General features: G+C 39.9%; 1 protein-coding gene across 6 annotated transcripts in view; it reads left to right on the plus strand.

Moving 5' to 3' along the window:
• KLHL13 (kelch like family member 13) overlaps positions 1-12,241 on the plus strand; it is a 114,013-nt gene that overhangs the window by 59,828 nt on the left and 41,944 nt on the right. For all 6 annotated transcript variants that reach the window (XM_089657965.1, XM_089657967.1, XM_089657964.1 and 3 more), the window contains 3 exons: positions 6,971-7,112; positions 9,295-9,427; positions 10,985-11,181. In XM_089657965.1, the coding sequence (XP_089514091.1) occupies positions 6,971-7,112; positions 9,295-9,427; positions 10,985-11,181 (472 nt within the window). The remainder of the gene's footprint in view (positions 1-6,970; positions 7,113-9,294; positions 9,428-10,984; positions 11,182-12,241) is intronic.

The following is a 12,241-nucleotide window of genomic DNA, read 5'->3' on the forward strand; positions in this document are numbered from 1 at the left end:
AAATACTTATTTCCTTCACTGTACTAGCACATTTAGAAGCACAAACAATTTGAAGCTGAACTCCAACTAATACGTTATAAGCGGTTACAGTTTTTTTTCCTTTTGGGATTAAGGTTTTACTTGAATAAAAACTTGCCATTTTAAGCACCTCTGTCAGTGTTAAAGGGTTTGCCTCAACCCTTTAACTGCTGAATTGCAAAACAGCTTGTTCTGTTGGAAAAACAACTGACTTACTGGCCAGATCACCAGCGGAAAATAAAGAAAAGAAAGCTAATTAAAAAAACAATGCAGCCATCACATCTAAGAATTGGTAAGCTACAATATAATAAATTGCTTTTGGATTTAATACCACTTTAAAGCTTGCCTCTTCTTCTCTTGGATATTTTTATTTTTGGTTTTTAAATGCTTTCTGACATTGAAGGATGTACAAAAATGTTAACCAAGACTGCTGGTACTGGATCAGCTAGAGCTCTGGAGTTCTGCTGAATATGTCCTGCAGGAGGCTGGGAAAAAAAAAAGTTAATGTACAGGCTAGAAAACATCAAAAATATCCATCAAACCCAACAGAATGTAATCTCATTATCTCCTTGGCTAAGCTCTGGATCTAGCAGTTTGGGTACTGCAGTACCATGTGGAATTTCTCCTAATGCATTTATGGTGCTACAATAAACCATTCCCAGCAGGGGCGGACTGACAACTCATGGGGCCCCTGGGCAATAGGGGATCATGGGGCCCCTGTTTCCTTGCCCACTCTCAAAGCACACCCAAAAAGGCTATAAAAAAAGGTACCAAGGACATTTCATGGGGCCCCCTACTGACCCCAGGCCCTCTGGCAGTGCCCGAGTGCCTGAATGGTCAGTCTGCCCCTGATTCCCAGTATGGAGTGATTGGATTAATTCTTTGACTTGTCCTATGCCATTAGTCACTTGATACAGTGCCATAGTGAACAGGGACACTCTTACCCACAGTATATAATTCCAAGTGATGTTCTGACCATAGCACTTAGCCAGGGAAACACTGACTATGGACTGCTGGAGCCTAAGAACTTCATGGTAAGTATTAAATGGTCACATTAAGCAACATTAGGGCTATAAAGGGTCTAGAACAGGTATCTCCAAACTTTCTAAAGAAAGGGCCAGTTTACTCTACTTCAGATTTTAGGGGGGGGGGGGGGCAGATGAGGGCCAGAGGAAGAAGAAAATGTCATGGCATCAAGTCGGAGTAAACAATACCTTATCTTTGAGAGTGGGAGGAACTGTGCCCCATAGTTGACGTCAGTGGAATGGATTCTGCCCCATTGTTGGAGTCTGTGGGGTCAGTGGGAGGACTATGGTGTCCTGTTGTTGGGGTCAGTGGGAGGACCAGAGTCCCATTGTTGGGGTCAGTGGGAGGACCAGTGTCCCATTGTTGGGGTCAGTGGGAGGACCAGTGTCCCATTGTTGGGGTCAGTGGGAGGACCAGTGTCCCGTTGTTTGGGTCAGTGGGAGGACCAGTGTCCCGTTGTTTGGGTCAGTGGGAGGACCAGCGTCCCATTGTTGGTGTCAGTGGGAGGACCAGCGTCCCATTGTTGGTGTCAGTGGGAGGACCAGCGTCCCATTGTTGGTGTCAGTGGGAGGACCAGCGTCCCATTGTTGGGGTCAGTGGGAGGACCAGCGTCCCATTGTTGGGGTCAGTGGGAGGACCAGCGTCCCATTGTTGGGGTCAGTGGGAGGACCAGCGTCCCATTGTTGGGGTCAGTGGGAGGACCAGCGTCCCATTGTTGGGGTCAGTGGGAGGACCAGCGTCCCATTGTTGGGGTCAGTGGGAGGACCAGCGTCCCATTGTTGGGGTCAGTGGGAGGACCAGCGTCCCATTGTTGGGGTCAGTGGGAGGACCAGCGTCCCATTGTTGGGGTCAGTGGGAGGACCAGCGTCCCATTGTTGGGGTCAGTGGGAGGACCAGCGTCCCATTGTTGGGGTCAGTGGGAGGACCAGCGTCCCATTGTTGGGGTCAGTGGGAGGACCAGCGTCCCATTGTTGGGGTCAGTGGGAGGACCAGCGTCCCATTGTTGGGGTCAGTGGGAGGACCAGCGTCCTAATGTTGGGGTCAGTGGGAGGACCAGCGTCCCATTGTTGGGGTCAGTGGGAGGACCAGCGTCCCATTGTTTGGGTCAGTGGGAGGAATTGTGACCCAAGGGGTGGATAAAGGCAAGCAAAGGACCCAACTTTTGGGACCACTGGTCTCAAACTGTAAATAGAGTTCAAAATCAGAAATACACATATATCAGCCCTTTTGTGAAGTAATTAAAAGAAAAAAAGTGAACTTCCTTTTTATAGTCTGATTATTTGTTTTGGAGGATACCATTCATATGTCATGGTGTTTGAAGTAAATACACCTCTTTATCTTTCACATCTGAAAATGCAGAGGAAATAGCAGCTTCCTGAGTATCTTCATTCTTGGGTAAAAGTTTCTTGTGAAGCTTAGCAGACACTGCTACCTGCCATTTACTGACAATTTGGCTTCATATCTATCTCTTCATACTCATAAGACGCTTTGAAAGTTGGGGTACGTATTCGACAGTTTTTTTTTTTCTATTGTTTTTAATGCAAGGTATACAGGACAAAAGAATGCTTAAAGTATGGTCATTGGGCATTTCACTTATTGCATTTGTTCAAATTAGAATTAGTTTTGAAAGATGTACTTTTAGAAGCAGAAGACCTGACCTGACCACTTACTTGTTGTTTTCTGCTTGTTTTGCGTTTGGTACATTCTTCATTTCTGCTACTTTAAGGAAAATGTTTTGTCTTTGTTAAAAGTAACCAAAAATAAATCAGTTTATTTAAAATAAATTTTGCATGGTTTATGGGTTGCTAAAAATGTCTCCCTAGCATCCATGTCACGCACAGTGCCTGCTTGCAGAGAATGTAGAGCAGTAATGTCATTCAGTGTGAAATAGGTTCTATATATTATCCTATTGCTGTGAACTCTGGATCACCATTATTGGCTTAGTGCTTTTTACATTTCTTTTCCATTCTTGTCTCTTGGCTAGCTTGCATGATAGCAGCTGTGGCAGTGTTAAAGGTTTTGGTTGTTTAGAATTGTGCACACTTGGAAGTTTTTGATTTTGTTTTCAGTACATTTTTATTGACGTTCATAATACAGAGGTACAAGCAAAAACCAACGCATGTACATATGAAATTCACACAACATAACATAGTTTGCAGGGCCATAGCTTAAAGATTAGAAATGGTAAAGCCCCAAAAAACAACTCAAACATGTATGTAGCAAGAAATGTAGACTGGTTAGCCTCTTAATTTAAGCCTCGTACAAATAATGAGAATATCAGACGAGTGATTGCCTGTTTTGTTTTTTTTCTTTTTTATGCATGCTAGTCTCTATATTGAAAATTGAGGTTACTCAATATACGAAAATTCTCATACGACAGAATTGTATTCCGGAAGTAATAAAATGTATTGCATTTGTATAGTATTTTCAGATGAAAACTGTACTGATTAAACAGAAATCCTACGATCTGGTATCGTATGAGAAACATTTTCGTGTTTGTTCCTTTTGGATAATTTTGGATGAACTGTGGTGATCGACTGTCAAAAACTGAGTACTAATGATCAGATTATCCTACTATTGCGTCGAAAGCAGTATTTTTCATACGATCTTTTGATCATGTGTACAAGGTAAGGAGTATCTGTAACAGGTTGGACAAAACATTTTCCAACGGAGTGGATCATTTAAAAAAAAAAAAGCGATCGGAAGAAATCAATGGACACTTACGCAAAAAAACAGTGCAGGGAAATTACATGTTTACTGAACTATCTGGGGCAGCGGGGAAACGAGGGGACGTTTTTGGAATTTTGTGATTTTCAAGTTTCAGTTTGTGCAAACCCTACATCTGAATCCATATGTTAAGATATGTGATAACCTTGAAATCTTTAGTGAATTCCACTGCAACACAACTACCCACAGAGGTCCAGTTATAGTAGTCTATGTACGACCACATTCATCTGGTCTAGAGGCCAATGGACAGTTTTAAGCAGCTTGGGGCATCTTTTCATATAGAAGGCACAAAGTTGGACTATCATCTATAATTCTTTTTTTTGTTTTTTTGTTTTTTTCCGCTTGCATTGGCTACATTGGTTAACGGTTATTGGAAATGAATAGTAAAGTGGATGCCAGCTGACGTTCCAACCTTGTGTACATGAATTCTTTATCTCACATTGGGAAGTGTCATGTAATGCCTTGCTGACATAAACTCTTAGTATTGTGCTAAATTTTTTTTTTTTTTTTTTTTTGTGGTCAGTGATCCTTCGTGTACTTTGTATCTTCACCATTTTCCTTTTATTCTAGCAATCTTCTTGACTTGAAATTAAAGTTCACTTGTCTTTTGAAATGAATGTATACCCCAGACTAAAAAAATGTGAATATGTGGGGATGTAAAGTTGACCGATATTTGACATTATTTCATGTCAATCTGTTTTTGTACAACTAGTTTAAAAAACCCAAAAGGACTTTGCATGGTGACAAACTTTTTTTATCTTCCTCCGCCATTATGCATTAAAGAACAGAAATGTTTAGTATTTTAACAACAATAATAAGCCTCCAATGCATTTTTGGTATTTGTCATTATATTAGATGGCAAAAACTGGCAGCTTATTTTGATGAAACGCGAGATCCACTTTTCCATGCTATTGTGATAGCAGTTAGTTTTACTGCCTAATTTTAAACTGCATCAGCCAGTTAGATTTAGGTTTTTATGATGGTTGGATCAGTGAAAGATTTCTAGTGGCAGAATAATTTTTTTTTTCTTCTTCCTCTTTTCATTGGAATATTGTGTAGATATGACAAAACCTTACCTTTTTATATAACCTATAGTTCAAGCTGCTCCGATCAGCATAAGCAGGACCGGTCCAGATTGAGTAGGGCCCTGTGCAATCACCTTGCAATCATGTCCAATGCATACTGTTGCAACGCACTAGTGCGGGCTTCAAAGGATTAAAGCAGGCAGTGAGAGGGCAATACAACACCTCACTGCCTATCAAATGCTCTCTGAAAAGTTATCCAAATGCAATCCACTCTTCGGAGAGCACCATTAATGTGAAAGAGCCCTAAGGTCTAGTTTACACTAGCATTCTCTTTCTAAAGAGAGATCTGCATTCTGAATTGCTCTTCTGAGAGTGCTTGGCAGGTGGTAAGGAGACCTTGTATTGCCTCCTTGCCATCTGCTTTTAAACTCGTACGTTCTGCAGTAGTGTGTACACTACATGCAGTTGCAGGGCGCCCCCATTCAGTTGAATGGGTCATGTTCATCAAGCAGTGCTGTCTGCTGAGCACAACAAATGGGATAATTTTTCCCTGTCGCAGTGCAAAGCTGTACAGCATATATATACACCTAAACAGCTTAACTATGATCATCATCATAATGATTGATGATCAACATAAGCATCTCACTGTGGTTATAATGATCATTTTCATTCTAATGATGATCACAGTTAATGTGTTTAGGTGTCATTTGTATTCTTTTTTTGAATACTAGGGTCTGACTATACCTGTAACTTTTTTTGCTGAGCCTATGCACCCGCTGGGATCCCTGTGCTGTGTTTTCCTCACTTATTCCTTTGTCACCAGCCAGCTACAGCCTCAGGACTCACTGAAGCTTTCTGTGGGCGGTCAGAACTTTAAAATGGAACTTCACCCAAAGATGGTTCTGCTTTTCTTCCTTACCCCCCCCCTCCTCTTCTATATTTGGAAATTATATATATTTTTTGGGGGGTGGAGAGATTACCTAGGTGGTTGGAGCTGAAGTTCGCCCCCTGCCCACAAGCTTCTGTGACACATTGCAGGCACCATGAGGCTACGGGTCCATTCACAAGGCGCAGCATTGTTCGTGTGCAGGCGCTAGGGAGCTGACTGTCATACCACAAGGAATCATAGCTAACTTCCCACAGTTAACATGCCTAAAGACCAGAGAAGAACTGTCCCAGGTGAGGATGGCACTGGATCCCTGGACAGATGAGTATGCTTTTGTAGCTGCTGGCTTGATTTTTTGGAAACGTGGCTTAAGTTCCTCTAACTTTTTAGTGTCGGACCTACAGTGCTCAAAATAATAATAATAAAAAAATACCTCTCTGCATGGACAAAAACGCAATATAAAGCTGCCTGGGCCCTGAGCATAAGCATGCATTTTTATTTCCTAGTAATCTACTTTACCATTGACATGGGTTTCTCAACCAGGCTTCCATGGAATTCTAGGGTTCCTCTAGATGTTCCACTGGCTCCACTTATCTTTTTAGCTATCTGTAAGGGGGTAATTCTTCCCAATGACCACCAGTGTAAGGAGCATTCTTTCCACTGTTCATCACATTTAATGTATCATGAGTTGAAAATATAATTTTAGCAGGAGTTCCCTGAGACTGGAAAGTTTTTACAAGGGTTTTTGTGTGTTGAAAAGGTTGAGAAAGGCTTCATACTATTAATGTTGAAAACAATGTTGTTCGTAAATCTGTTATAGTAGCATATCAGGACAACTGTTTTATTTTCGTCGTCCTACTGAATGATAAACGTACATGAATATCCTATATTTTTACATGTCTATGTGTAGTTTCCTGCCAGTGCCTCAGAAGGTAGAGCAGTAATGCCTCTGTAGTGTCCCAAGTAATTATTTTCAGCTATCAGTTTGGCATAGCGTCTAGAGTACCCTCACAGTCTGTATTGCGTACCTTGCTGTCTTTGTACAGGATGTCTTAGTGTATTGTGCTTGGGATACATTGTCACCCCACACATCCTTTTTCCCCTTCTTCAGTACTATCCTTGAGATAGTTTTAAGAAAACGTTAACAAGTGATAATTTATACTGATGAATTACACACTTGTTTATATTGCATGTAGATATGGTGCTGTCTTTTATTTTTTATATTTTTTTAATGTAAATTTTTAATTCTATGTCTAAAATGTAGTTGTATTTCCCTTTTATATTTCAGATCTTTGGTAGAAGAGGAGGACCCTCATTTGAAAGTCTCTCTTGGGAACAACGATATGGGTGTGTCTGCTCACCTTCAGTCTTCAAAGACAGGCACCACTCGCTTCTTCACCAGCAATACTCATAGTTCAGTGGTGTTACAGGTTGGTGATCTTCCTAAGTATTCCTTGAGGTATATAGAAACCCAAGTTAAAAATGTAATGTGTTGCAGATGACAAGTCCTTAGATGTGGTGGCATTTGCTTGCTTTAAAGTCGGGGGTCAGCATGACAGCCTGGCAGACAACATTTTCTGCAAGAGGTCAGCAACCTAGAGATTTGCCTTGTGAAAGGGTTACATTAGTTTTTTATTAGTTCACTAGTGTTTCGTTCGTTTAATATTTAGGTTGTACATTTTCCTCATCAGCTGTGTGTTAGTTCTCTAAACCCAGAAAAGCAATTGTAGGGAGGGCACTGTCTGAAATAAAAAAAAAAATTGTATCATGAGTTAGAAAGTAATACCATTTCACTTGTTTCCCAAATGTGATTTTCCAATGCAGTTTTCAAAATCGTTTTTTAAAATCTATGTAAAATGTAGTTTTTATTAAATATGACTATGTTGTTGCATACACCAGAGCTTTTACTAATTATAGATGGCATGACGGATGTAACACAAGCTCATGGCTGCATGAGCCTGCATGTAACAGCCATGAGTTTGTGGTTGTTTTCTTCAGCCCATACCTGGCTGTCATGTGAAAGTGACCCAGGCAGCTGTATATTTACCCGATCACCTTTACAGTGCAGGCGGTGTGGTCCCCCCATTGTGATGGCAATAAAGGTACATTTAAAAAAGAATTCTAATAAAATGTAATAAAAAAAAAAATGGGTAACCTTCTTATCATGCTCATAGGCATATCATAGGAGTCTAGGCACACAGTTATTGGAAAACTCCTTGTGGGTTTTTGGTTCAGCCACATGACTTGATTGTGTCTGTCTCTGCCTCCTCAGCCTGACATGTATTTTTTATAATCTAGTTCCTCAAGTTTTACCCCAATCACACTTGTGAGTGGAACTGTCAGTGATTAGATGCAGTGGGGTTCCCAAAGATTAGCTGCGGGCCGAAGCCCCATTGAAAGCAATGGGACACTGACCATTCCTGTGGCTATTCACGACTATTTGTGTCCAGGGTCTGTCATTCACAGGTAATTTCGGCTTGAGTTTTGACATGAGAATCTCTGCGTATAGCTGCTGGAGCTGTCGGCCTCCCATTGCTTTTCATAGTTATAAATTGTAAATTTAAAATTTGTGAATGGTTTGCATTACTGTTCCCATAGGTTAGAACAGGTGTATATTGTCCGATTCCCCTCACTGGTATATTGTCTGATTTCCATCTAGTGGACTAGAACACTGTAAATAAGATGGCATTGACCCTCAAATGTTCTACCTCATGTAATCTGCACTGGATTACTGCAGTTGGTGGTAATACGCAAGTAGCACTTGCTTTTACGGTTTTGAAACCATTACATTATTAGCCTCATATGGCATCATATCTCTGAATGTGTAAGCTATGAGGTATTATGTTAGATGGTGCCCTCAATGAATACTTGTATGGCCAATTGCCCAAGAAGGAAGATTAATGAATCGTGACAGTAAAGGATAAATTCACCTTTTTAAAAAAATAAATAAATGCACATTTTTTTTACATGCAAAAAAGATGTGCATTTATTATTCAACTTTGAGACTGTAAAGCATTGTACCTGCGATTAGCAGATTACAGGTGCCATGCAGGATGCTAGCAGACTTGTCAGTGTATCTGTCTTATGCCTTGTACAGGTAGGCAAATACACACCGACAAGAAGAGAGAATGAATTGCCACAACTCAACAGCGCCGTTAAGGTTCATTGAGAACTACATGCCAACATCCGTAGAATCTGTGGGGACTTGTAGTTTTCTGATTCTGTGAATGGATGACGTGACCAGAAGGACGGAGGGGGGCCTGTGCAGTTGTTACATGTTACATCCTGAGTAAAGGTGTAACCTGTTACAAAAGGCAAACTTATCCTTTTTAAACAGTTTTTTTTTTGCTGCTAACATATAGAATGGGTTAGAGGAGGAAAGCTCCAAATGTCTGCTAGCATACTAGGATTGGACTTGTGATTAATGCATGACATTTGTGTCTATTTATCCTATGAGTCAGCATTTTGAATGTGTTTCTTAGCTCTCCAGGGTTAAAATAATGTTGGCTATTTTAGTTTGTTAGCAAAGATAATTCCTGCTCTTGTTCTGTCATGCAGAGAACGATTTTGCTCCAGGATCTATTTATCTTTTTCCATTGTGTGTGTTTTCAGGGTTTTGACCAGTTGCGAATAGAAGGATTGCTCTGTGACGTTACACTTGTGCCAGGTGATGGAGATGAAATTTTTCCAGTTCACCGAGCCATGATGGCTTCCTCAAGTGATTACTTCAAAGCCATGTTTACCGGTAATTTATCTTTCTGTATCCATCAACAATGCTCTTCACTGGGTTGTTGTATGTTAAATATTAGACTGCTGACAGATAAAGTTCTCCCCGGGGCACAGCCTTGATCTGGCAAAGCAGATACATGTTCTACTACAGACAAGATAAAGGTATAAGCTAGTTGTTGATTATCTATGTTGAAAATTAATTGTTATTTTGTGAGAAATAAAACTTCTCCACTTTGGTTATAAATACATTTTGTCAGTGAAGTGGATGTTGCAATATAATGGGCCTCATAGGTTGTAGAACTTTGTGTGTTGTTGGGTAGCATCACATTCATTTTGACCTAAAAATTTTACTTTGTCTTTCAAATACAATGTCAGTTGGCATCTAGGTGCTGCTTTTCGTATATTCTAACAATTGTATCTTCAACAGAGAATTGGTGACTTTATTCTACTTTGTACACTTGCTGGTGTTTGATCATATGAATATGACATCAATTGACTTCATAATTAGCTAAGCTAAATTAAAACAGACTATTGTGCGATGTCTGTCTCTGACAGTGCTTATCTGGACCTGGTTAACAGACTTTGGGCTTGTGGCAATGGCATCATTTCCTTGATAAGTGCATTGTACCTGAATTTGACCCTTTTATTGACTGCATTTTCATACTTCAAACTGGTTTTTGCATTCTCATAAATGTAAATAGGTGTGCAAAACCATTTGAACCAATCAAAAGCTTGTTGACACTGGCATTTAGAGTTCAGTTGTACCCTACTGCAACAGTCCTGAAGTGTGTAACTATGCTTGATTGTTTTTCTGAATGTAGTATGTTGCAAGGTATTGGAACATGTCCTAGTATTCAGCAAGACGTTCAAGCAGTAATGTGCATTTTGGGAATTCTGATCTCATGATTTAAAAAACCCTTATGATGGGAAGCCCGATTTTAGCTTCTGTTTGATCTGCCCTGAAAACAAACTAGTTGGACTTGAACACTGCAAAAGCCTGAGATCAATGCAGATGGGCTGTAAATAGAACATTGTTTTTGCCACTGCAGATTTAGATCTGATTGGTTGGCCCAGTTGCTGTTATCTTAGCCATGAAAAAATAAGGTCCAGAGCTGGTACTGTAGTCATTTACTTTGTTGTTAGACCAAGGTGGTAATTATCAAACTGTTTTCCTGTGCAAAATCCACAACACGCCTCTTTTATTAATTTCCAGGTTTGAGTAATGGATATAGCATGGAAAGGATTGGGGGGAGGTGGAATGTATCAGAGCATTATTGATAGAAAATATGCTAGATTTAGTCAGAATATGATACCACTTTTCAGCCCAGCTTGAGATAATAATGTACAGTGTCTGCAAAATTATGCCTACTGCACCTGCAATCTGTGAATGTAATCCTTGCACAAGAAAATGGCACATAACTTTTTAATCCCTGAAAAATTAACACTAAAATTTTTAACATCATATGCATATTCAAATGTCAGCTGTGTACAAAAGGTGTCTAAAGTGGTGCAATTTGTTACAAACTTGTGCATCTTAAGGATAATTAAAATAGAGACTGATTTCTTGGTCTAGGTGGAATGAAGGAACAAGACTTAATGTGCATTAAATTACACGGCGTGAACAAAATTGGATTAAAGAAAATTATTGATTTCATTTACACTGCAAAACTTTCCCTGAATATGGATAATCTTCAAGATACACTGGAGGCTGCAAGCTTTTTACAGATACTGCCTGTGCTGGACTTCTGCAAAGTGTTTCTTATATCTGGGGTAAGAGCAAAGCACTCTGTTTTCTGTATTCAGATCAGTGTTGTATACACACTTATGTTGAACAGTGGGCTACATTTATTGGTCAGAAAGTATATTCTCTACAAAGGCCTTTACAAATCACTCATACATGAGTATTTTCAGCTCCCCCAGAGTCTTGCATGGTAATCAGTTATTTTCATGGGGCTCAGTATATGTGTGTATGTGTATATATATGTGTGTGCATGTGTATACAGAGGTTAGGCAAAAAAAAAAGGAAACTCTACATGATTTGCAGGTGTTTGGCATTCAAAGTGGAAGTGATGTTACATTTTTTGGTTCAGCTGTGTGATAAGACACCTAGCTAACAGGTGGGAAGCCTCCGTTTCGTCATTCACTGTGTGCACTGCTAGTAATGCGGAGTCATGTCAGAGCTTACTGAGCTTCAAAGAGGGTGCCCACTTAGATGGTGCCTCTGTGACTGAAGTTGTCAATTCATTTGCCATGTCACGAGATACAGTATCAAAGGTTCTGACAGCATATACAGTTTCTGGGAAACCATCTTCTGATAAGTATAGGCGCGGCTGACATGGTCAACTGACCAAAAGAGTCAAAAGGAAAATTTGTGCAGGATTGTAACCCGAAATAGGAAAACAACTGCTGCAAGTGTGACTGTAGAGCTCAATTTTGGTCTTCTTGGGATTTTTATACATAGTTTTTTCCCACATATATGCATTTAGACACTTGCATTTATGTGAGGCCATTTTAATGGTAACTCATAGGAGTTTACATTTTTTATTTAATACTTTTTGATATTTATTTGCATTGCATGATAATTTTTGTTTATACATTTTATTTCACAGCTCTGCACTGTTGAATCTCTAAGGTACTATGTGTTAATGTACTGTGCTAGCTGCAGTATATTGTTGCTGGATTTTGGGCCCTAGCGTGTTTTTTTTCCTTTTTTATAGTATAGCAAATTATTGCTTATTGAATGGGGATTCTTAGTTTCCATAAATTGAAATACATTTTCAAGCTGACCAGCTGAATCAAAGTGAGCCCTCTCTGGCCAGTCCTACTTTGT

The sequence above is a fragment of the Staurois parvus genome, unplaced genomic scaffold (genome assembly GCF_062004578.1).
Source record: "Staurois parvus isolate SC_StPar_1 unplaced genomic scaffold, SC_StPar_1.0 ptg001045l, whole genome shotgun sequence".
NCBI lineage: Eukaryota > Metazoa > Chordata > Amphibia > Anura > Ranidae > Staurois > Staurois parvus.